General features: G+C 42.7%; 1 protein-coding gene across 1 annotated transcript; it reads right to left on the minus strand.

Annotated features, from left to right (window-relative positions):
* Window positions 1-1,939: 1,939 nt before the first annotated feature.
* sfi1 (SFI1 centrin binding protein) lies at window positions 1,940-27,365 on the minus strand. The gene is made up of 29 exons (XM_084167501.1): window positions 26,941-27,365; window positions 25,874-25,945; window positions 25,407-25,517; window positions 18,424-18,518; window positions 18,170-18,287; window positions 17,884-17,986; window positions 16,934-17,090; window positions 16,256-16,417; window positions 16,027-16,097; window positions 15,743-15,835; window positions 15,507-15,604; window positions 15,349-15,415; window positions 15,123-15,253; window positions 8,343-8,424; window positions 8,040-8,218; window positions 7,429-7,504; window positions 7,215-7,310; window positions 6,935-7,011; window positions 6,732-6,834; window positions 6,526-6,622; window positions 6,167-6,327; window positions 5,978-6,052; window positions 5,286-5,360; window positions 4,765-4,941; window positions 4,415-4,641; window positions 3,890-4,190; window positions 3,590-3,795; window positions 3,402-3,504; window positions 1,940-2,545 (listed from the first exon to the last, which is right to left on the minus strand). Exons 1-29 carry the CDS (start codon window positions 27,072-27,074, stop codon window positions 2,312-2,314), a joined length of 3,681 nt encoding a protein of 1,226 aa, XP_084023627.1. The 5' UTR covers window positions 27,075-27,365; the 3' UTR covers window positions 1,940-2,311.

The following is a 27,365-nucleotide window of genomic DNA, read 5'->3' on the forward strand; positions in this document are numbered from 1 at the left end:
GCGGAGCCTTGTCTGGCAGCGAAACAGTTAATTCAGACACATTTACTGCCTTTAAAAAAAAAAAGCTGATATGGCTGACTTGCTTAAACAAATGTGGTTCCTACTGACAATTGAGATGTACAAACTATGGCATAAGGGGACGATGAGCAGATAAGAGGCAATCCATAATTTCGATTAAGATGTTAATGAGCGAGCTAGGACGGACGTAGTCAATATAACTATTTGTTCAGCACTTTTGAAATGTACAGCGACAGAATTCAGAACATGGGCCGTTCGTACAGTGTTCTCCCTGTGCACCAAGTCAGAACCATAGGATAAATAAAGGGGACATATAAGCAGACAATGAAAGCTCTTACAATATTCAATGATTACATTTCTCTAAAAAAGGCTATAGGCTACATGTGGACCACCAAGTCAGAACAGTAGGCCAAGTTTTGCTAGCACAGACTGGAATATGTTCCGTAATTCTTTCGATGGTATTGAGGAGTACACCACATCAGTCACTGGCTTCATCAATAAGTGCATCAATCACGTTGTCCCCACAGTGACCGTACATACATACCCCAACCAGAAGCCATGGATTACAGGCAACATCTGCACTGAGCAAAACGGTAGAGCTGCCGCTTTCAAGGAGTGGGACTCTAACCCGGACGCTTATAAGAAATCCCGCTACGCCCTCCGACGAACCATCAAACAGGCAAAGTGTCAATACAGGACTAAGATTGAATCGTACTACACCGGCTCCGACGCTCGTCGGATGTGGCAGGGCTTGCAAACTATTACAGACTACAAAGGGAAGCACAGCCGCGAGCTGCCCAGTGACACGAGCGTACCAGATGAGCTAAATTACTTCTATGCTCGCTTCGAGCCAAGCAACACTGAAGCATGCATGAGAGCATCAGCTGTTCTGGACGACTGTGTGATCACGCTCTCCGTAGCCGATGTGAGTAAGACCTTTAAACAGGTCAACATTCACAAGGCCGCAGGGCCAGATGGATTACCAGGACGTGTACTCCGAGCATGCGCTGACCAACTGGCAAGTGTCTTCACTGACATTTTCAACCTGTCCCTGACTGAGTCTATAATACCAACATGTTTCAAGCAGACCACCATAGTCCCTGTGCCCAAGAACACAAAGGTAACCTGTCTAAATGAATACTGACCCGTAGCACTCACGTCTGTAGCCATGAAGTGCTTTGAAAGGCTGGTCATGGCTCACATCAACACCATTATCCCAGGAACCCTAGACACCCTCCAATTTGCATACTGCCCCAACAGATCCACAGATGATGCAATCTCTATTGCACTCCACACTGCCCTTTCCCACCTGGACAAAAGGAACACCTACACTACCGTTCAAAAGTTTGGGGTCACTTAGAAATGTCCTTGTTTTCGAAAGAAAAGCAATTTTTTTGTCCATTAAAATATCAAATTGATCAGAAATACAGTGTAGACATTGTTAATGTTGTAAATGGCTATTGTAGCTGGAAACGGCTGATTTTTAATGGAATACCTAAATAGGCATACAGAGGCCCATTATCAGCAACCATCAGTCCTGTGTTCCAATGGCACGTTGTTTGCTAATCCAAGTTTATCATTTTAAAAGGCTAATTGATCATTAGAAAACCCTTTTGCAATTATGTTAGCACAGCTGAAAACGGTTGTGCTGATTAAAGAAGCAATAAAACTGGCCTTCTTGAGACTAGTTGAGTATCTGGAGCATCAGCAATTGTGGGTTCGATTACAGGCTCAAAATGGCCAGAAACAAATAACTTTCTTCTGAAACTCGTCAGTCTATTCTTGTTCTGAGAAATGAAGGCTATTCCATGCGAGAAATTGCCAAGAAACTGAAGATCATTGACAAAAAAAGAAAAATTAAATCAATTTTAATCCCACTTTGTAACGCAACAAAATGTGGAAAAAGTCAAGGGGTGTGAATACTTTCTGAAGGCACTATTTTATTAAATAATGTAAAAAACGCCACAATATGATGTAATTCCCAGCATACAGTAAAAAGAAAATGCCATTACAACATAGTCAAGTCAAACATAAATCAAACACAGCTGCCTTGCCATGCCATTCTTTCTTTGTCCAACCAATTTTCACCAAGATTAGGATAATACATTCTAAAGCTGCAATTGAAGAATTTCCTTAAATCTTCCTCTATTTTGAATAATTATGTTCTTATGATTTTATACTATAAAAACAACCAGTGGAGAATGACATGTCAAAAATATGGACAGGTGTAGTGTCTCATCAGAAGTCCTTGTGCTCCTCTATATAGGTCTATGGTGCTCCTCCTTCTCCTGACCTATGGCACTGGGGCGGCCCTGGTCCTGTCATCTAGTGTGGAGTGATGAGCAGTAGCTCCAGTAGCCCCGTGCTCTGGAGGCCTACTGAGAATGGCCTGTCCCAGTCCCTGTCCTGTGGCCGTGCTGCTCTGGAGGAGAACACTCTCTATCCTGTGGATCCTGGCAGCGTGGAGGATCATCACAGGCTTCTGCTCTGCCAGCTCAGCTGACAGCCTGCCAATACGCTCCTCCAGCTGTCAATGACAACCCAAAGAGCATGCAATTAATCTGGAATGACCACAAAATAATGGGAAACATTGTTGCATGATATGGCATGGTTATTATGCACTTGACCTGTTGTAACTTTTGAATGTTCTTGTTTTCATATCTGAAGATTTATGGCTCAAATGAAATGATACCTCCAGAGGAATGCGTGCTAAGCCTGTGATGATCCTCCACACTGCCAGGATCCACAGGATAGAGAGTTATTTTACTGCTGCTCTTAAATTATTTGCTATTTTTTACTTCTTTTTTTTTTCTTCTTTTTTTTACACTTTTGTTTATTTTTTATTTAAAATGTAAATATATATATATATTTTTGTTAACTTTTTATTATTATAATTTTCTTAAAAACTGCATTGTTGGTTAAGGGCCTGTAAGTAAGCATTTCACTGTAATGTCTACACCTGTTGTATTCGGCACGTGGCAAATACAATTTGATTTGAAATCAAATCCATCCATTTAGTTATTAATTTATAAGTGGATAGGAAACATATGAAAAAATTATTGCTTAAATGATTAGTTCTTGTTTTTTTTAAGGACTGGTGAACAGCCCGTAAAACGACAATTGTTTTTGTTTATAAATCCTCATATACCCCAGCCACAAAGTCATAAACCCCGCCTATTTCTAAAATGTATCTTCTTAAAATTTGATTTAAAACCTAAACTTAACCACACTGCTAACCATATGCCTAACCTTAAATGAAGACAAAAAATATAATTTTTACAATACAGCCAATTTTGACTTTGTGGCTGTGGTAACTAGTGGAAACCTTGTGTCCCTTGCATATACTTTACCAATGCCCGCAGCATCTTCCCTTCAAGTCTTACCTGCTCCAGCTCTTCGCGGATAGTGTTCCTCTCCTCAGTCTCTACCTCACTTACACTCGTCTGCAGCCAGCTTCTCAACAGTTCTTCAAGTCTTCGCCACGCCCTATACACACACACACACTTAAATCCACCAGAATGTATAAATGAGATCTTTCAGAAATGTTAATCACAGAGCTGTGAGTCCTTACTGAAGTTGCTTGCGGTCCTGTTGGAAGCGCTGCATGTCCAGGCGGATGTTGAGCAGCTCTCTGGTCCAGGCTAAAGTGGGATCCACACCCTCCTCCTCCTCAGTTAACACATCTCCATCATACTCTGGCTGTTGATGGACGGTGGAGAACTCATTTGGGGGCAGTAGTGAGGAGTCACTTATCCATGAGCCACTAGGCTGCCTCACCTAAAAAAAAACAGATATTGCATAAAGAAATCTCATTCAAAACACACACAGCAAAATGACTTTACATGTATTTTTGGAATATAGTAACTGTTACCTTAGATTGAGTGTGGGTGGCCATGAATGAGGAGGGGGGCAGGAGTAAGTCCTGGCCTAGTGATCCATGATGTGGGGCTGTTGGGAGACTGAGATGGGGAGCTGGGTGTGCCAGTACGGGAGAGATGGGTAGGGAGGCTGCAGCAGGGTAAAGGTTCGCTGTCACTTGGACCTTGGTTTGATATGGAAGAGGACTGGGTTTTTGATGTAGAGGAGCTGTAGGTGGGAGCAGCTCTTTGACCGGGGAGTCAAGCAGATCTCTAGGCCGCCGTGGCTGCAGTCTAGAAGCACGCACCGCCACCCTGCACACAGTTAGAGAGAGTTGCTGTAAGACTGAGCATAAGGATTAGAGACATAGGGGCAGTTTCCCGAACACACATTAAGCCTTGTTCTGGACTAAAAAAGTGATTTGTATAGGGATTCTCCATAGAGCATGCTTTTTAGTCCAGAACTCTTAATCGGTATCTGGAAAACCCTCCCATACGGTTTAGGGCCTGATGTTTGCATAGCAACTGTTCCCACTTACAGGTGATTGAGGATGTCGTCTCCTGCTCTCTGCTCCACTATGCCACTCTGGGTCTGTGTACTGCTGTGGGTGCGGCCCTCTGGGTCAGGGCTGGGTAAACAGAAGGTCACACTTTTGGGGGGCACTGCTATCACTCTAGGCGGTCTCGCCCTGTGTGGTCCACACAGTGCCCGCTGTTTCCACTGCATGGCACAACGCAGCACCACCCTCTGGAGACGCCGCAAGCTCTGTACAGCACAGACAAGACGGGCTTGATACAGTTCCACACAGAGACAAGACAGACAGACATTCAGGCAGGCAGACAGACATACTATCAGATAATCAAACACAGCATGTGCTCACACACACACCTGTTCCTGGCTGTGCAGTGCTATGTTGGTGCTGAAGCTGCCCATGTGAGCGGCGTGTGTGAGGACGTGGGCCACTCCTTCCCTCAGCAGCTGGTCTCTATAGAACTGGGCAGCCTGGGCCAGCCTCTCCTGCTTCCTGTGCTGCTCTGTGACCCACAGCCTCCAGGCCTCCAGCACCTGGAACAGAACACACCAGGGGATCAGACGTCTCATTCAGTATGTCTATAGAGTCTACTGTATGTTTTCACTTCCATTTCCTTTATTCCAGCTGTGGCCTGGATATCATCAATGAGGACTTTACTCGCACTAGCCTGGTCACAGATCTAATTGTGCTGTCTTGCTAACTCCAATGGTCATTGGCAAGACAGCACAAAATGATTGGGACGCAGGCTATACATCCAAAGGGTCAGCAGTGGAGAATTCTTCCACTACAGACAAACAGAGAGAGAGAGATAATATCTCATGTGTTTAAGTTGGACTGAAGGCCAGCTGCCAGTGAAGTACGTGTGTCCAGGTATTACCTTGGCCTGCAGACTGAGGGACCAATGCCAGAGGGCCAGTTCTGTCTGCTCAGCCTCTCTCCTTCTGTGCTCCAGCTGTGCAGGCCAGGACCAGGGGAGAAAAGCACACAGTCAGATAACAGCCAGGAGTTCACCAAGACACTCAGAGGCTTACAGACTGACCACTGAAAGTTTAGATAATATAATGATCTGGCCTTTCCTTCAGAAAGGAAACATCAGGAAATACTATTTTTCAATTCCATCAATGTATTTAAAAGTGACTTGAACAAAAGTTCACGCAAATCTTGTCAAGGAGACCTTTAATATTTGAAATAAGCATGTTAAAACAGGAATTCATGTTAAAACAGCAATTACATTTACATTTTAGTCATTTAGCAGACGCTTTTATCCAGAGCGACTTACAGTTAGTGAGTGCATACATTATTATTATTATTATTTTATTCATACTGGCCCCCCGTGGGAATCGAACCCACAACCCTGGCGTTGCAAACGCCATGCTCTACCAACTGAGCTACATCCCTGCCGGCCATTCCCTCCCACGACGCTGGGCCAATTGTGCGCCGCCCCATGGGTCTCCCGGTCGCGGCCGGCTTGACAGAGCCTGGATTCGAACCAGGATCTCTAGTGGCACAGCTAGCACTGCGATGCAGTGCCTTAGACCACTGTGCCACTCGGGAAGCAAATAAGCTCACCGCAATTTTCCAGCTTGCAAAGAAGAGCTGGCATGTCTTCTGTCTCAGCAGTAAGTGGCCTCTCCCTTTCATCACCTAGAGAAGGACCACATGAACAACACAATACTAACACAAACCTACCTAGGATCAGAATGTATCAAATAGCACACTGCAGACTCAAACACAGGATTAAATGCAGTATCCATCTACCTTATAGCTCTGCTGTTGCTGCTGGTACGTAGACCATGATCTGAATGTTCTGCAGAGAAGAGAGTGGTGGTGGTGCCTTTTGGCTTTCTCCATGCCTGTACTGTCCTCCACAACCTCTCTGCTTCGCTCCCTCCATCTCCTGAAAGTCGCCACCTGCCGCACTGAGAGACATAAATAATTATGGCATTAGGCTTCACATGTCAATGGATGCTTTATTCAATGTGCCGGGAGAAGGATCTAAGAGAAAATAGCATTGAATAATGAACAATTTGTCTCCATCTGCTTCACTAAGAACTGGAGCTATAGTTACACCTTCACATGTTTAATGAGAACTCAAACTTAGTTAAGTATTTCGCTACCTTTATCCATGTGAGTCTGAGCCCTGCTCACTGCCTCTCTCTGCTGGTGATGGGTTGACACTGCACAAGATGTGGCTTTCTTCCATCCCAACAGCACCTTTAGGAAAATAAATTATGCACATTTGAGGGTGAGCAGTAGTTGTAGCCATGGAATCAGTTGTGGTAACATATGAAGCAGTAGATCGGTCTTACAGCAGCTCCAATACCTTAACCTGAACACAGTGCTGGTAGTGGTTCTCTGCTCTCTTCTCTCTGCTCCGGGCTGCTGCCAACAGGGCTACATTCTCCTTCCACACACGCAGAATCCTCCTGGGAAGACATAATACAAGTGTCAGTTAGAAATATTGCAAAATCAATATTACAAGTAAGAGATCGTGGATATAGAGACTGAATCTATTTGGGTTGATACCTAAGGAAGTGTTGCTGATGTCGGCTGTAGCGCTCCTCCACATGCTCATAGACCTGCTGTCTTTGGAGGTGATGCTCCTACGGGGGATAGGCAGAGATTAAAGCACATCCCACAGGTCCCTCACAAACAAACCAACAAAGCGGAGCCCATTCCGTGAGCACCAAGCAGGTCAGAAGACACATGATGACCAAATTAAATGTTGCTGTGCCAGTTTACAAAGCATACCAATATAAGTGTACACTCATGTCATTTATAACAGTTAATGTGAGCTCTGTTGTACCTTCCAGGCCTGTAAGGTGTGTTTGAGAAGTCTGTGTTCATAGTAAGTGTCCATCTGATCCAGCCTGCTGTTCTTCTCTTTTCTGTGCTGGACATACTGACACATCACACAGACAGACAGACAAACAGACAGACACAATGTGGGATAATTACTCTGGACAAACCAAACATTACAGCATGGCTAATGGTAGACTATGTATGGCAAGATGCTGTACCTCACTCCAGCCACTCAGGGCGCGTCTCACACAACGCACATCACCATGTCGACCTGCCTGCTCCTCTCGGTTTCGCCTTAAAAGATAAAAAAAAAACACAAATATACAAACCAAACACACATATACATTAAGGATTAAACCAAAATCTCAAAAGGGTCTTCAATTGTCAATCAAATCCTGTTAAGAATAATCTCCCATTAAGAAAGCTCATAATCTGTAATAGTTACGACTGAAAACACCCTATATCATGTATACCGTATATGTTGGAGTACCTTTTAATGTGTATATCAAAGTATACTTATGTCATGTAATACTGTGTATAAAAGTACCATGTATGTAAAATATATGAATAATGTACATGTAACAAAATAGCTGTAAAAGAACCAATGTAAAACAAAATTACATTTGACGTCCGGAGAGGGGGGTGGGGGATGGGCCCCCCAAAATAAAATAAAGAAAGAATAACCTCACACTTGTCTACTTCTTTCTGAACAGGTTGGTCCCAAACTGTCAGCGTGAGTGGCAGGTCATTAAAGTAAAATACAATACAAATTCTAAGATATCATCCTGTTCCTCACTGATATTTCAGAGAACTGTCAGTGGTACAGTACCTGTCCCGGATCACAGTGACATTGTCCTTCCACTGGCTCAGTGTGTTGTGGACTAGAGTACGGTGGTACAGTGTGTCAGAGGCTCTCTGCTTCTCCCTCTCCTCCTGTTCTTGCTTCACCCTCTGCTGCCAGTGGTCCCAGGCTCTCATCAAACACGACCTCTCCTCATGCAGCAAGGCCTAAAGGGCAAGACAGGTGGGCCCTCTCTGGGTGTATGTCTGTACCATGACGGTGTGTTGTATGTATATCTTTGAGTGGTATGTGTGTGTGTGTGCGTGCGTGTATTGTGACTGTGTATTTTACCATCCTCTCAGCCAGTCTCTGCTCCTTCCTCTCCTCTGAACATCCCCACCAGGTATAGAAGGCCCAGGTGTACTGACGCTGCCTACAGAGGGTTAGAGTGGGTCACACACTAACACAAACATCATCATCACAAGGCTACATGTATGTTGTTCAGAATTATAAACTGGGTGGTTCGAGCCCTGAATGCTGATTGGCTGATAGCCATAGTATATCACGGGTATGACAAAACATTTATTTTACTGCTCTATTTACATTGGTAACCAGTTTATAATAGCAATAAGACACCTCGGGGGTTTGTGATATATGGCCAATATACCTTGGCTAAGGGCTGTGTCCAGGCACTCCGCGTTGCGTCGTGCTTAAGAACAGCCCTTAGCCGTGGTATATTGGCCATATACCACACCCCCCCGGGCCTTATTCACATTGGGGAGAATTCAGACCTGAGTTACACTTAATTCTCTCTACAGGTATTCTAACCTGGAGATCACAGAAATGGAGGTATGGCTGAGGTGTGTCTACAGCTACGACTTATTCTTACCTTGACTTAATTCCCTCATAATTCCACCATGAGAAAACCTTGAATAAGGTCTAGCTAGGGCTGTGGCGGTCATAGAATTTTATCAGCCGGTTATTGTCATGCAAAAGCCTGCCGGTCTCACGGTAATTGACCGTTAATTACAGTGAGGGAAAAAAGTATTTGATCCCCTGCTGATTCTGTACGTTTGCCCACTGACAAAGAAATGATCAGTCTATAATTTTAATGGTAGGTTTATTTGAACAGTGAGAGACAGAATAACAACAAAAAAATCCAGAAAAACGCATGTCAAAAATGTTATAAATTGATTTGCATTTTAATGAGGGAAATAAGTATTTAACCCCCTCTCAATCAGAAAGATTTCTGGCTCCCATGTGTCTTTTATACAGGTAACGAACTGAGATTAGGAGCACACTCTTAAAAGGAGTGTTCCCAATCTCAGCTTGTTACCTGTATAAAAGACACCTGTCCACAGAAGCAATCAATCAATCAGATTACAAACTCTCCACCATGGCCAAGACCTTAGAGCTCTCCAAGGATGTCAGGGACAAGATTATAGACCTACACAAGGCTGGAATGGGCTACAAGTCCATCGCCAAGCAGCTTGGTGAGAAGGTGACAACAGTTGGTGCGATTATTCACAATTGGAAGAAACACAAAATAACTGTCATTCTCCCTCGGCCTGGGGCTCCATGCAAGATCTCACCTCATGGAGTTGCAATGATCATGAGAACGGTGAGGAATCAGCCCAGAACTACACGGGAGGATCTTGTCAATGATCTCAAGGCAGTTGGGACCATAGTCACCAAGAAAACAATTGGTAACACACTACGCCGTGAAGGACTGAAATCCTGCAGCGCCGCAAGGTCCCCCTGCTGAAGAAAGCACATATATGGGGCCGTCTGAAGTGTACCAATGAACATCTGAATCATTCAGAGGAGAACTGGGTGAAAGTGTTGTGGTCAGATGAGACCAAAATTGAGCTGTTTGACATCAACTCAACTCGCCGTGTTTGGAGGAGGAGGAATGCTGCCTGTGACCCCAAGAACACCATCCCCACCGTCAAACATGGAGGTGGAAACATTATGCTTTGGGGGTGTTTTTCTGCTAAGGGGACAGGACAACTTCACCGCATCAAAGGGGACGATGGACGGGGCCATGTACCGTCAAATCTTGGGTGAGAACCTCCTTCCCTCAGCCAGGGCATTGAAAATGGGTCGTGGATGGGTATTCCAGCATGACAATGACCCAAAGCACACGGTCAAGGCAACAAAGGAGTGGCTCAAGAAGAAGCACATTAACATCCTGGAGTGGCCTAGCCAGTCTCCAGACCTTAATCCCATTGACAATCTGTGGAGGGAGCTGAAGGTTTGAGTTGCCAAACGTCAGCCTCGAAACCTTAATGACTTGGAGAAGATCTGCAAAGAGGAGTGGGACAAAATCCCTCCTGAGATGTGTGCAAACCTGGTGGCCAACTACAAGAAACGTCTGACCTCTGTGATTGCCAACAAGGGTTTTGCCACCAAGTACTAAGTCATGTTTTGCAGAGGGGTCAAAAATGTATTTCCCTCATTAAAATGCAAATCAATTTACCGTATTTTCCGCACTATAAGGCGCACTTAAAAGCCTTTAATTTTCTCAAAAAACGACAGTGCGCCTTATAATCCGGAGCGCCTTATATATGGATCAATTGGTTAATTGGTTGATCCATACTGGTTGTACACGGCGCTCAAGGCGCTCTGTCAAAATGTTTCAGTATGAAAAACCAATAAAAACAATTTAATAATAATGAAATGTTTCAGTACGACTGGTAAACTACAAAGCCGCACCGCTTGCAGCATTACGGCTACCGTAGTCAGTAAACACCGGTACTGTGCTTACTCACAGTCCCACACCACTTGTGTGTGTATAAAGACCCCAAAATGGCACCTTTCAAGAGACACGCTTACGACGCAGAGTTCAAGCTCAAGGTTGTCGGTCACGCAGTAGAATATGGGAATAGAGCAGCAGCGAGAGAATTCAACATTAATGAATCAATGGTACGGAAGTGGAGGAAGCAAGAAGATGACCTGCGCCAAGTAAAGAAGACTAAACAGAGTTTCCGTTCAATTCGGACACTGAAGAAGAAGAATTCGAGGGATTCGTGGACGGGGAAAGTTTTACGTGTTATACGTAACTGAACAATGTTGAGTTATGCACTAACGTTTGATTTAGTGGTATCAGACTGTTTCTTTTACTACGTGTTTACTGAATCAGGGAAAAGTTCCCCTCCACGTTTGGGAGAAGAGTGAGCAAGGCTGGGAGATATTGTTAATATGCACATTAACGTTTGAACAACGTTACCATGGGAGTGAACGGAGTTGTCAGAACGCTTAATAAAGTTTGACTTTATCTGACTGTTTTGTTGACATTCCCTTTAGCACAGCTCCATCTAGTGGAAACGTTTGACTTCAGTATCTTCTATTCTATGCGCCTTATAATCCGGTGCGCCCTATCTATGAAAACAGTTCTAAAATAGGCCATTCATTGAAGGTGCGCCTTATAATCCGGTGCGCCTTATAGTGCGGAAAATACAGTATAACATTTTTGACATGCGTTTTTCTGGATTTTTTTGTTGTTATTCTGTCTCTCACTGTTCAAATAAACCTACCATTAAAATTATAGACAGATCTTTTTTTTTTAAATTATTATTATTATTATAATTTTGTTTATTTTTTTGTGTGGTTTTTAGTCATTTAGCAGACGCTCTTATCCAGAGCGACTTACAGGAGCAATTCGGGTTAAGTGCCTTGCTTAAGGGCACATCGACAGATTTTTCACCTAGTCGGCTCGGGGATTAGAACCAGCGACCTTTCGGTTACTGGCACAACGCTCTTACCCACTAAGCTACCTGCCGCCATGTCTTTGTCAGTGGGCAAACGTACAAAATCAGCAGGGGATCAAATACTTTTTTTCCTCACGCATACAAGCCGCTGATGCATGCCTTTGGAACATATACATTTAGAAAAGTCTACTAAATCAATGTAATATACACCATCACAATAAATCCATTATTTATTTTAGTCAGGTCTAAAGAAACATTATGATATGAAGAAAATGTATTTCAGAAGAACAGAATATGAGTAGGTCTACTGTAGGCCTATGTTATCTGGCTATGCTCCATGCTATAGGCTGTAGGCTTGTTCATTTAGCAGACACGATATGCTTAGAAGTCATGTGCCATTATTTTGTTTTATATGATTTTATAGTAAGAAGAATATAATTGAATTTAGCTGAATAAAATATAAATGATATTTTTCCCATTACGGAGCGACTGCACATATGAATTGGCTATGTTGAGCGTCAAAGTGATCATTTGAAACAGGTCCTATTTGCTAGATTTAGAGTTATTTGGCAACTTTAGTTGTGAATGATACAAATCTTAGAATGTCTTAGAAATCAAAACATATATGGGTGGCATGGTGCAACTATATTGATGATTTGAGAATGTATTTTTTTAAAGTGTTGCTCTGTTCCTTGCCTCAGGCTGCACAGCTGTTCTCTCATCAAGTGATCATATTTTCACCCATCAGACTATTCTCAATTTAATCTTTACAAATAAATAAAATTAGTTTAGATTTAGAATGGCCATTATCAAATGGGCAGGGGCAAAAATACATGTAATATGTATGCACTCGAATAGCGAATGGAGGCCGTGCGCTTTCACACAGGTCTGTTTTGTAGGCTTTATAGCAGAGCATGTGCTTAATATGAGCAGCTGAGAAATATAAGAACACTTATTTCACTCCATGCATCAACCACTGTTTGAGGAGCATGCTCTCGCTGCCCGACAGGTGATATTCCGCCAAAACTGTATGCCATGGGCTCTCCAACCTTGTTCCTGCAGCTACCCAGTGCTTAATTTGGGAAACCAAGTTAAATCTGTTTGGGAACATCGATAGTAACATGTTGTTTTCGCAACAAAACATATTTCACTAAACTGTTGACAGCCCGTCTGCATGCTCGAGAAAGGAATAAAGGAGAGAGAGGAGGAGATGTAAACACATGGTGGTAAGATATTCTGTATAGCTAAAAGGTCATGTGTCACCCAATTAATTATGAAAATATAAAGGCTTGGCCTCATAAGCTCTAATATGCGTATGGAGTTTTGAATTAATCGTCACCTTAGAAAACGCTGTCCATTTCGTTTTGTTAGGCTTTGAAACAACATCCACAACAACCAGGTTTTACACAGTTTAAACCTGCTGTTGAACTTCTTTCTTCAAATTGATCATCACAGTGAGGTGAGTTTTAAAAGTACTATAGTATACTGTTTTGATGATAAGTGTTTTATGTGATTTTCAATTGCATTTGCATTGATGTCAACAGTCACGTGGAATTTTACTGCAGTCATGACTCCTGACTGCCTGTGTGGCAGTAATACGGTCACCGCAACAGCCCTAGGTCTAGCGAACCTTTCGGTTCCAAGTGGAAAAACATCTAGGCCTACTTTCCTTTTTCAGATAGAAATAACAGCATTCTCCATGCACTGTAATTTATTAATTAATAAGAGCTATTGATAAGTAGGGCTGGGAATTGCCAGGGACCTCACAATATGATATTATCACAATACTTAGGTGCCCATAGAATATGTATGCCTATTCTCACAATTCTATATGTATTGTGATTTGATACTGCAATTTTATTGCAAGTTCATGCTCCAAACATATTGCTCTGTATGTTTGCTGCAGAGGCACAAGAGAGAGCATAAAAAAAGGAGTTTTGATCAGTCATGGAAATAAAAAAGTGCTGAAAACATGCTGGCTCAATATTTTAAAAGAAGATGGACAACAAGCTATAGGATGGAAAATACCGGAGTTTTGGAGCTGGTACAGCTGATTAGCGCTAGCTAGAGCAACCAAAAAATGTATATATATCACGATATGTAACTGTTTAAATGTTTTCCCTCATCACTATTGATAAGAGCTAGGTAAATGAGTAATCCGTTTGGAAGGGGATTGTACATACAAATAGCAATTGTTTTAGATGATTTTTCCTTCTGATCGCTGGAGACTAATGTGAAACCAGTCATGGACGCAAACTGAAAAGCATATCAACATGACAGGCATTTCCGCCCCTTTCCCACAGTGAAGTATAAAATGCTGTGACCTTATGCATAATTGTAATTGTATGGCCTAAGCATTGCGTAATGACAGCCGCGCAAAATTTGACCTTTGGGCACTCTCTAATGTTTTAATTATATGCCCCAACTTTCTGTTTCCTACTATTTCTATCATGTTAAATATTACCCACTATCAGTATCGACCGTCAGTAATAACCACACATATTCAACTGTTAGTTCCCTTCAGTTGGTACGGTTCGTATCATTGCATTTCATTACATTGTTTAATTTACCTTTATTTGCTTCCTCTGTAAATGCTGTCACGTCCGTGTGGTTGTTGCTGAAGATCACTAGTAATAGTTTATCATATTTAAAGTAAAAAAAGGTTGGCTAATTAAATCATTATGAGCGCAGTCCAAGACGTAACAGTTTGAACCTGACGCATGGCACAATCCTTGGCCGTGTCATCACACAGTTCCATGTCAGTGCAGGCAATAGGCCAGTGTATACTATTATTGTACACTATTCTCCCTATTATAATTCATCTTCCAACATTACCATGGGTTGAAGAACTGAATGTGGCAATTTTCAGAATGAATCCACCGTTTTTTTTTTTCGTGCCTGAAGGCTCTCCAAACCCTCTTTTCCATTAAGTAGCCTAGGGTTCATAAAAACGTCCTTAATAATACATATTGTGTTCTAAAACTGAGATAAATATGCATATGTTTTGATGACTATTTTTCATTTATCTCCATTCTGAAGGTATTCTCCATAGGCTACATTCTAATGTTGTGCCAATCAGATTCAAATTAAAAGGTACCAGTATTTAAAGGGATTGCTTTAGAGAAATTAACTGAAAAACCAATTGAAGAAACACTCCCTGATCAAATTGGTACGCACCCAGTGGGTGTTTTCTAGGATTTATTTAAATATATTCAATGCGTGCAAGAGAGCAACACCCACAAACCTCGTTACACATGCGCATAAGTCTGAATACTAAATACTTAGAAGTGCTTAAATCAAAATGCGTAAAAAAGTCTGAATCGGCCCCCAAAGCATCTTATAGTCGTAGCGCTGATCTAGGATCAGACAAGTGACATCTGATTTTAGATCATGACTAGGTCAGAAACAGGATGGGACTCACTGATTATGGAGTTGTGCAGTCTCTGTCCTCTCCCTGTGCTGTCTCCTCTGGCAGGTAAACTCAACCCATGAGTCAAGACACTGTGGCAAGATGTGGTCAGCAAACCAGGCCTCAGCACGACGCTCCAGCATCTACAACCACACACAGTCCACACAATGCCAATGAGTGGAATGTAAGAGTGTGTGTGTCTGTGTGTGTGTGTACGTGTGTGTACGCGTGTGTGTACCTGCATGTGTCTGTGCTCAACAAGCTGCTCTCTCCAGTGGCGCAAGCAATTGCTCTGCAGTGCAGTGCTGTCAAAAGATGGCATTAATGAGATCAGAAAAACATTACTTATGAGAGAAAGTGTATCATCAATTCATAACTGTGTGTTTGTATGTGTACCTGTGGTGGGTCAGTGCAATCTGCATCTGTGGCTGAAGTCCCTGATCTTCAGCTTCCTCAAGACGTTGCTGCCAGAGTCTCCAATATCTGCATGTAATCTACAGAAAACACACACAAAAATGATGTTTGAAAAACACTAATTGGGTGTCATACTTACTCTGTACTGTTAGAACATTTGTAACGATACTAATACTGTGTGACTTCATGGATATTAGCTACAGTATAATAACAGTTACAATGTGATGATGATGCTGGACAGCGATGTTCTTGTTGAGTCGATAAGTTTTGCTCCGAGTGACATTGAGGGTCAGACTTCTTAATCCAGTGTGCTGTAGTAGACAGAACAAGTTGGAGTGAGAGAATTAAGGAATACTCTATGGCAGTGGTTCCCAACTCCAGTTCTCAAGTACCCCCAACAGTACTGGAGGACCAGGGTTGGGAAACACTGCTCTATGGTACAGTAACCTGTCTCTATGGCTGTCCATAAAACATTCATCAGATCAGTGCTCCTCCATCTTACCAGTAGATGGCAGTGTTGGTGTTGACTTGCAGTCTGGTCTCTTTCAGACTCCTGCATGCACATCCTCATGTCTGAACAGGAGCTCAGGAAATGTTCAAATAAATTCAGAAAAGTATGATGTTGCAGTGTATGAGAAAAGTTGAGGATTGTCTTATGCTGTTCTTGCAGTAGTGTGTGACTCCACACCAGGCTCTGGTGTTTTACAATGAGTGTGTGTGTAGTAGGATACAGTGTCTCCAGCGCTCCAGTGCCCTGCGCTGTGTGCTGCGTTGTGCCAGTCTATAAGAAGCCTGCCCTCTGTCCACCTCTCTCTGTCTGCTCTGTAGTCCACTTCTCCACACAAACCAATACCTCCTGACCAACTGGAGTTGCCAGGCTCGCACTGCAACATCTGAAACACAGGAGGTAAACAAATATATACGAAGGATAATGACAACAGAAGCAGGTGTAATTTTGTATTTTGTATTTATTTTTATTTAACCTTTATTTAACTAGGCAAGTCAGTTAAGAACAAATTCTTATTTACAATGACGGCCTACACCGGCCAAACCCGGACAACGCTGGGCCAATTGTTCGCTGCCCTATGGGACTCCCAATCACGGCCGGTTGTGATTCAGCCTGGAATCGAACCAGGGGGTCTGTAGTGACGCCTCAAGCACTGAGATGCAGTGCCTTAGACCGCTGCGCCACTCGGGAATGTTAGTAGTGTTTTTCACTGTAAGTTCTAGAGGACCACTGGCAGGGTTTGAGAGTTTGTTGTTCGTTTTTGAGACCATCTAAAATGGTCTAAATTTGTCAATATACAGTATGTTTCTGAAAAAGTGTTTAATCCTAGACCAATGTCCTCCAATGATTGTGACAGAAGACCAACAGTACACATGATAAACAGATTAACAGAAGATGGGACCTTGTGGTTTCCTCTTAGTTTGGCGGAGGTGAACATAGCTGATCCAGCCACAAAGCGCCTTTCTTTTCCGCGCATGAATGTAGTGCCGTGAAGCCTTGGACTCCCTCTCTCTCCAACTACAGGCGAGCATGTACACTTCTCTCCACTGAAGCCATGCCTAAGACACAACACAAACATACATGTTCAAATCCTTAAGAGTCTATTGACACACCCATGCGTCAATCTAAGTAATTTAATTTTTTTAAACCCCCATCAAAATCCGTCAGTTTAAACTAGAGATATCAGGTTTTTTGCATCGCAATTCACCTTATCCGCCTCTGTTGGAAGGGGCCCGAGCTACAGCTGTGTTTGTCAGACCATGAGACATCCTGAAAATCGGTCTTCTCACGAAAATAGTTGGGCCTAGAAACTATTATGACCACTCTATGGAAAGGGGAGACTCTCACGATGGTGTTCTCCATTTTGCTCTACGACCCCCACAAGTGTCACGTGACTCATCTGAAGGTAACCCATACAAATGAATGGAAGTATGGAGGTAGTTTTGTGCCAACAAAAATAAAGGGTTAAATATGTGTCCAAAAAAACTCAAATATTTCCTGAGCTTTCTTATAGGACAGACACTTCTTATTATTTATTTTTTGACTGTCTTTGCCATTTATGAATGTGTTATTCAATGCGTTTCTATGGGCTATAGTAGTAAAGGCCAAATTTGATATTTTATCAAATAATTTAACATATTTTTTTGATACCTAAAGGGGTCTTAAAATTCAAAATAAAATAGCTAAATGATCCATGGTATGACCATCTTAAAACAATTCCATATGTTAGCTTAGTACAACTCCCCCACCCCTGGCTTAGAGGTTAATCACATAAAATTGAACATTTGAATTAACCAACACCTAGGGAATAGTACAGATATGTGTGGGATGTATAATATCTGCTCTACTCACTCTGCCCTGTAGCATCAGAGCCCAGTGCTGCAGTGCTTGGTCCTCCATAGCACAGGAATCATATCTCCTCTGCAGCGCACTCTGCCACACAGTCCACATCCAACTGTATTGGCGGAAACATACATCAGCATTAACACAGGCTGCCCCCTCCCCTTTCACTTACAATTAATCAAATTGTCAAACATACATATAAATCACTCATGCAATGACTGTGTATGCCGTTAGTTCACTAACCTCCCAGTGACTTAGTCAGTGTATTGTTCCTGATTCACTCATAATGCCTCACCGTAGAGCTGTGAGTTTCCGGAACTGAAGAGCAGATTCTTGCATCCTGTGTTTCATCCTCCTCATCTCTATGTACACTTCCCAGCTGTCCCAGGCCACACGCTGACACCGCCTTTCAGCTGGCATACAGGAGAAACTCTAATTACTGCTGTGACTCATAACATGACCTGCCAGCCACTACTGCTGGGGTCCATCATTGTCAGGATGGAGACATTCACCTAGATCAGTACCAAAACCACACAAGCCAGTCCATACCAAAACATATTGCTTTTTGGAGTCTCCTCTTCTCCTCCTTCTGCAAAGACACAAACCTCTGCCAGCCATGAAACACCTGGTTATACAGGTAATACCTACAACACAGGAAAGACAGCAACATCAGCTTCCACATTGGCCAAACTATTGCTGGCTGACATACAGTGCCTTCGGAAAGTATTCATACCCTTTGACTAGGGCGGTTGCGGTGACCATATTACTGCCACACGTGACCATTGAGTCAAGGTAAGCTCCTTTTATGCACTCTGGACATGCTTTGGAAGAAGAAGTTCAACAGCAGGTTGAAACAGTGTAAAACATGGTTGTGGGGATGTTGTTTCAAAGCATAACACAACGAAATGGACAGCGCTTTCTAAGGTAATGATTAATTCAAAACACCCATAGAGCTTATACATAGGCCTATGAGGCCAAGCCCAACATTTTTGTTGTTGTTGAGAATGACACAAGTATTGGTCTTCACAAAGTTTGCTGCTTCAGTGTTTTTAGATATTTTTGTCAAATGTTACTATGGTATACTGAAGTATAATTACAAGCATCCATAAGTGTCAAAGGCTTTTATTGACAATTACATTAAGTTTATGCAAAGAGTCAATATTTGCAGTGTTGACCCTTCTTTTTCAAGACCTCTGCAATCTGCCCTGGCATGCTGTCAATTAACTTCTGGGCCACATGCTGACTGATGGCAGCCCATTCTTGCATAATCAATGCTTGGATTTTGTCCACCCGCCTCTTGAGGATTGACCACAAGTTTTCAATGGGATTAAGGTCTGGGGAGTTTCCTGGCAATGGACCCAAAATTTCGATGTTTTGTTCCCCGGGACACTTAGTTATCACTTTTGCCTTATGGCAAGGTGCTCCATCATGCTGGAAAGGCATTGTTAGTCACCAAACTGTTCTTGGATGGTTGGGAGAAGTTGCTCTCAGAGGATGTGTTGGTACCATTCTTTATTCATGGCTGTGTTCTTAGGCAAAATTGTGAGTGAGCCCACTCCCTTGGCTGAGCAGCAACCCCACACATGAATGGTCTCAGGATGCTTTACTGTTGGCATGACACAGGACTGATGGTAGCGCTCACATTGTCTTCTCCGGACAAGCTTTTTTCCGGATGCCCCAAACAATCGGAAAGGGGATTCATCCGAGAAAATGACTTTATCCCGGTCCTCAGCAGTCTAATCCCTGTATCTTTTGCAGAATATCAGTCTGTCCCTGATGTTTTTCCTGGAGAGAAGTGGCTTCCTCGCTGCCCTTCTTGACACCAGGCCATCCTCCAAAAGTCTTCGACTCACTGTGCGTGCAGATGCACTCACACCTGCCTGCTGCCATTCCTGAGCAAGCTCTGTACTGGTGGTGCCCCGATCTCGCAGATGAATCAACTTTAGGAGACGGTCCTGGAGCTTGCTGGACTTTCTTGGGCGCCCTGAAGCCTTCTTCACAACAATTGAACCGCTCTCCTTGAAGTTCTTGGTGATCTAATAAATGGTTGATTTAGGTGCAATCTTACTAGCAGCAATATCCTTGCCTGTGAAGCCCTTTTTGTGCAAAGCAATGATGACGGCACGTGTTTCCTTGCAGGTAACCATGGTTAACAGAGGAAGAACAATGATTTCAAGCACCACCCTGTTATTCTAACTCAATCAGCATGACAGAGTGATCTCCAGTCTTGTCCTCGTCAACACTCTCACCTGTGTTAACGAGAGAATCACTGACATGATGTCAGCTGGTCCTTTTGTGGCAGGGCTGAAATAATAATAATAATAATATGCCATTTAGCAGACGCTTTTATCCAAAGCGACTTACAGTCATGTGTGCATACATTTTTACGTATGGGTGGTCCCGGGGATCGAACCCACTACCCTGGCATTACAAACGCCATGCTCTACCAATTGAGCTACAGAGGTGCAGTGGAAATGTTTTTGGGGGGATTAAGTTCATTTTCATGGCAAAGAGGGACTTTGCAATTAATTGCAATTCATCTGATCACTCTTCATAACATTCTGGAGTATATGCAAATTGCCATCATAAAAACTTATATTTGTATCATTCTCAAAACTTTTGACCACGACCATAGTCTACCGCATATTACACATTGCAGAAAAGCATCCAACAAAACTGATTTAAGATGTCCTTGGTACATAATTGGTCTAGCCTTTGAGTGTGGACTGTATTATTACGCATACTGGATGGACTTGTTACCTTATGCTACCCTCCAAACATTTCTGTCCATGAGTCTGGGAGAGAACGTATAGCCCTAGGCGATGCTGTTGGTTCATTGATTGTGCAAGGCGGCTTACAGTTAGCCTACAATTAGTGAATTTGTATTTGAATAGCCTAGTAATAGGGCATTCTTTTATATTTTCATAATTAATTGAGTGACACATTACCTTTTAGCTATACAGAATATCTCACCACCATGTGTTTCCATCTCCTCCTCTCCTTTATTCCTTTCTCGAGCATGCATGTTACTATCGATGTTCCCAAACAGATTTCACTTGGTTTCCCAAATTAAGCACTGGGTAGCTGCAGGAACAAGGTTGGAGAGCCCATGGCATACAGTTTTGGCGGAATATCACCTGTCGGGCAGCGAGAGCATGCTCCTCAAACAGTGGTTGGTGCGTGGAGTGAAATAAGTGTTCTATTATTTATTTCTCAGCTGCTCATATTAAGCACAGCTCCGTTATAAAACCGAAGTAGCCTACAAAACAGACCGGTGGGAAAGCGCGTGGCCTCCATTCGCTATTCGAGTGCATACAGATTACATGTATTTTTCCCCTGCCCATTTGATAATGGGCCATTCTAAATCTAAACTAATTTTATATTTGAGTAAAGACAAGATTACATTGAGAATAGTCTGATGGGTGAAAATATGATCAGTTGATGAGAGAACAGCTGTGCAGCCTGAGGCAAGGAACAGAGCAGAAGCATTTTTTAAAATCCTTTCTCAAATCATCAATAGCCTATAGTCACACCATGCAGCCCATATATGTTTTGATTTCGAAGACATTCTAAGGTTTGTATCATTCACAACTAAAGTTGCCAAATAACTCTAAATCTAGCATATAGGACCTGTTTCAAATTATTCCTTTTACGCTCAACATAGCCACTTCATATGCACACTCACTCCGTAATGGGAAAAATATCCTTTCTATTTTATTCAGCTAAGTGGGCCAATGTGATTGTGTAGATTCAATCACTTCTCCTTTCACCTGTTTACATTTTTTTTATTTAATTTTTGTAATTGATGTCATCTTTTTCTTTTTTAAATTCTTCTCATTATAAAAATCATTTAACATAATGGCACGGGTCTTCTAAGCATATCTTGTCTGCTAAATGAACAAGCCTACAGCCTATAGCATGGAGCATAGCCAGATAACATAGGCCTACAGTAGACCTACTCATATTCTGTTCTTCTGAAATACATTTTCTTCATATCATGTTTCTTTAGACCTGACTAAAATAATGGATTTATGTGATGGTGTACATTAAATTGATTTATTAGACTTTTCTAAATGTAGATGTTCAAAAGGCACGCATCAGCGGCTTGTATGCGTGGAGGCCTGGAGATACTAAACGTGTTTATGTTAATTAACGGTAAATTACCGTGAGACTGGCAGTCTTTTGCATGACAATAACCAGCTGACAAAATGACATGACTGCCACAGCCCTACCCTTGACTTATTCCACATGTTGTTGTGTTACAGCCTGAATTCAAATGGATTAAAAAATTCTCACCCATATACACACACAATTCCCCATAATGACAAAGTGAAAACATGTTTATAGAAATTTTTGCTAATTTATTGAAAATGAAATATAGAAATATGTCATTTACATAAGTATTCACACCCCTTTGCTATGACACTCCAAATTGAGCTCAGGTGCATCCAATTTCCTTTGATCATCCTTGAGATACAGTGGAGGGAAAAAGTATTTAGTCAGCCACCAATTGTGCAAGTTCTCCCACTTAAAAAGATGAGAGAGGCCTGTAATTTTCATCATAGGTACACGTAAACTATGACAGACAAAATGAGGAAAAAAAATCAAGAAAATCACATTGTAGGATTTTTAATTAATTTATTTGCAAATTATGGTGGAAAATAAGTATTTGGTCAATAACAAAAGTTTCTCAATACTATGTTATATACCCTTTGTTGGCAATGACACAGGTCAAACGTTTTCTGTAAGTCTTCACAAGGTTTTCACACACTGTTGCTGGTATTTTGGCCCATTCCTCCATGCAGATCTCCTCTAGAGCAGTGATGTTTTGGGGCTGTCGCTGGGCAACACGGACTTTCAACTCCCTCCAAAGATTTTCTATGGGGTTGAGATCTGGAGACTGGCTAGGCCACTCCAGGACCTTGAAATGCTTCTTACGAAGCCAGTCCTTCGTTGCCCGGGCGGTGTGCTGAAAGACCCAGCCACGTTTCATCTTCAATGCCCTTGCTGATGGAAGGAGGTTTTCACTCAAAATCTCACGATACATGGCCCCATTCATTCTTTCCTTTACACGGATCAGTCGTCCTGGTCCCTTTGCAGAAAAACAGCCCCAAAGCATGATGTTTCCACCCCCATGCTTCACAGTAGGTATGGTGTTCTTTGGATGCAACTCAGCATTCTTTGTCCTCCAAACACGACGAGTTGAGTTTTTACCAAAAAGTTATATTTTGGTTTCATCTGACCATATGACATTCTCCCAATCCTCTTCTGGATCATCCAAATGCACTCTAGCAAACTTCAGATGGGCCTGGACATGTACTGGCTTAAGCAGGGGGACACGTCTGTCACTGCAGGATTTGAGTCCCTGGCGGCATAGTGTGTTACTGATGGTAGGCTTTGTTACTTTGGTCCCAGCTCACTTTGGTCCCAGCTCTCTGCAGGTCATTCACTAGTTCCCCCCGTGTGGTTCTGGGATTTTTGCTCACCGTTCTTGTGATCATTTTGACCCCACGGGGTGAGATCTTGCGTGGAGCCCCAGATCGAGGGAGATTATCAGTGGTCTTGTATGTCTTCCATTTCCTAATAATTGCTCCCACAGTTGATTTCTTCAAACCAAGCTGCTTACCTATTGCAGATTCAGTCTTCCCAGCCTGGTGCAGGTCTACAATTTTGTTTCTGGTGTCCTTTGACAGCTCTTTGGTCTTGGCCATAGTGGAGTTTGGAGTGTGACTGTTAGAGGTTGTGGACAGGTGTCTTTTATACTGATAACAAGTTCAAACAGGTGCCATTAATACAGGTAACGAGTGGAGGACAGAGGAGCCTCTTAAAGAAGAAGTTACAGGTCTGTGAGAGCCAGAAATCTTGCTTGTTTGTAGGTGACCAAATACTTATTTTCCACCATAATTTGCAAATAAATTCATTAAAAATCCTACAATGTGATTTTTCTCAATTTGTCTGTCATACTTGACGTGTACCTATGATGAAAATTACAGGCCTCTCATCTTTTTAAGTGGGAGAACTTGCACAATTGGTGGCTGACTAAATACTTTTTTCCCCCACTGTATATGGGTGATGGAGTCAACCTGTGGCCAATTCAATTGTTTGGACATGATTTAGAAAGAAACACAAGTGTCTATATAAAAAGGTACCACAGTTGACAGTGCATGTCAGAGCAGAAACTATACCATGAAGTCCAAGTAACTGTCCGTAGATCTCCTAGATAGAATTGTGATGAGGCATATCTGGGGAAGGGTATAAAACATTTTGATTGTTGAAAGTTTCCAAGTGCACAGTGGTCTCCATCTTTGGGAAATTGAAAAAAATAAGAACTACCCAGACTTTTCCTAGAGTTGGCCGTCCGACCAAAATGAGCAACCGGGCAAGAAGGACCTTGGTCAGGGAGGTGACCAAGAACCCAATGACCACTGACAGAACTACAGAGTTCCTTGGCTGAGATGGGAGAACCTTTCAGAAGGACAACAGTCTCTACAGCACTTCACCAATCTGGGCTTTATGTGAGCGTGGCCAGACGGAAGCCACTCCTGAGAAAAAGGGAAGGGCTGCACACCTGGGGTTTGCAAAAAGGCACATGAAAGACTCTGAGATCATAAGGCTAAAGATTATGTGGCCTGATGAGACAAAAATTGAACTCTTTGGCCTGGATGCAAAGCGCTATGTCTGGAGAAAACCAGGCACAGGCCATCACCCGTCTAACACCATTCCTACCGTGAAGCATGGTGGTGGCAGCATCATGCTATGGGGATGTGTTTTCAGTGGCAGGGACTGGGAGACTGGTAAGGATAGAGGGAACAATGAATGCCAAATACAGGCAAATCCTTGATGAGAACCTGCTAAAGAGTAAAATTGACCTTAGACTGGGGCGAAGATTTACATTCTATAAGGACAATGACCCTAAGCATGCAGCCAAAGCAACGCTGGAATGGCTTCAGAACCAGAATGTGAAAGTCCTTGAGTGGCCCAGCCAAAGCCCAGACTTGAATTGCGTTGAAAATCTGTGGAAAGACATGAAGATTGCGGTTCACCGACCCTCTCCATCTACCTTAACAGAGCTTGAGAATCTGCAAGGAAGAATGGGAGAAAATCCCCAAATCCAGATGTGCAAAGCTGATAAAGATATACCCAAGACGACTCAAAGCTGTAATTGCCGCCAAAGGTGCTTCTACAAAGTATTGACTCGGGGGGTGTGAATACTTATGTAAATGAGTAGAGTATTTCATTTTCAATAAATTTGCTAAAAATTCTAATATGGGGTATTGTGTGTAGATGGGTGAGAACTGTTTTATTTTATTCAGTCTGTAACACAACAAAATGTGGAATAAGTCAAGGGGTATGAATACTTTCTGAAGGCACTGTATAACCCAGCAGGCATAGCTGGTTGCAATGACGTCATTACAACCAGATCTCAAGGTTGTAATAACGTCATTTCAACCAACAGACTTTGTCCGTAAGTACTGATGGGTATGTATGGTCACCCCACAACTGAGCAGCAGAGGTTAGAGCTAGACACTGACCTGTAATGGCACTCTGCCCTCACTGTGAGGCTCCACTCCCTCCTGGCTGTCCACCACTCATCCTTCCAGCCCCCCTGAGCTCGCTGTAGCACCACTCTGCGATGGTGAGACCTAGAGATTGGAGAAGGTAACAGTCTTCCAGTTAGAGAACTCAGGCTACACACAGTGGATATATTCACAGCATCAGTGCTTGACTTGGGCAGGAGCTCACCGGCGCGGAGTACTGGCACCTCAAATGTTCTACTGGTTAAGCTCCTGCTAAAAAGTATTTTGGAGCTCCTGCACCTAAATGCAAACAGTACCGCCACCCAAAATGAGTACTGGCACCTATTTCAGTCCAAGTCAAGCACTGCATTGCATCAAGAGCTTTACCAATGTTATTTTCCCACTATTTGACATTGTAATCGATTATAAATTCAAGCAGTGATGTGATCTGGCTATTCCGCCACAAGACTGAGAAAGTGCACCTGGCTTTGTAAGGATGAACACGTCCAAAGGTCTTCTGCATCCATAGTTTGAGGAACTTCCGTGCAAGGTGCCTGGAAGACAGAGTTTGATATCAGGGATGGACAACTCGAGTCATGGAGGGGCGTTGTGTGTGCAGGCTTTCATTCCAGCCCAGCACTAAACATACCTTAAATATACTTCACAAAAATATAAACTTAACGTGCAACAATTTCAACGATTTTAGTGAGTTACAGTTCATATAAGGAAATCAGTCAATTTAAATAAATTCATTAGGCCCTAATCTATGGATTTCATATTATTGGGCAGGGGCGCAACCAAGTGTGGGCCTGCCCAACCATGGGTGGGCCCGCCCAACAGTGGGCTCACCCACTTGGGCGCCAGGCCCATCCACTGGGAAGCCAGGCCCAGTCAGACAGAAATACTCCTCAGTTCATCAGCTGTCCGGGTGGCTGGTCTCAGACGATCCCGCAGGTGAAGACACCGGATGTGGAGGTCCTGGGCTGGCGTGGTTACACGTGGTCTGCGGTTGTGAGGCCTGTTGGACGTACTGCCAAATTCTCTAAAACGACGTTAGAGGCGGCTTATGGCTGAGAAATTAACATTAAAATCTCTGGCAACAGCTCTGGTGGACATTCCTGCAGTCAGCATGCCAATTGTGTTGTGTGACAAAACTGCACATTTGGCCTTTTATTGTCTCCAGTACAAGGTGCACCTGTGTAATGATCATGCTGTTTAATCAGCTTCTTGATATGCCACACGTTAGGATTATCTTGGCAAAGAAACAATGTTCACTAACAGGGACGTAAACAAATTTGGGCACAACATTTTTGATTAATAAGCTTTTTGTGCGTATGAAACATTTCTGGGATCTTTTATTTCAGCTCATGAAACATGGGACCAACACTTTACATGTTGCGTTTATATTTTTCTTCAGTATAGTATAATCAGGTGTGTTAGTGCTGTGATTAAACAAAAGACAATACAGACTGTAGCCTTCGAGTTCTAGTCATGGTCGATTGAATAATTACATCTGGCCAACTTGTTTATTTGAGGGGCTACTTCTCACCTTATTCTCAACTCCTTGAGTCTTCCACCTCGGTTCCAGGTGTATCCGACTTTATAACTAGATATAACATTGCGTGGAGTTATTTTTGCACCAACTATGTTTGACTTTTGGGTTCCTCTACCTCTCGAAGTCATTGCCACAACAGTTGTCGCGCTAACCACTTGAGAAAGGTAGCTACTACCACTGACTGTCGATCAGAAGATTGGAAAATTATTCAGCTAGCTGAATATATCGGTATAGCCGAACAGAAATCACCCTAACATTCTCTTCACATGAATAACGTACCATGCATGACCTTTTCTTCATTCCCTAACTAGTTTCAAGTCTACAACGCAAATTTAACCGTTACAACCATCATAGAAAAGGCAAACAGTGTTTTGTTTGTAAAATATAACTGTCACACGTACATTTCACCTCTGTGAAGT

This window comes from Coregonus lavaretus (genome assembly GCF_964263955.1).
Source record: "Coregonus lavaretus genome assembly, chromosome: 8".
In the NCBI taxonomy this organism is placed as follows: Eukaryota; Metazoa; Chordata; class Actinopteri; order Salmoniformes; family Salmonidae; genus Coregonus; species Coregonus lavaretus.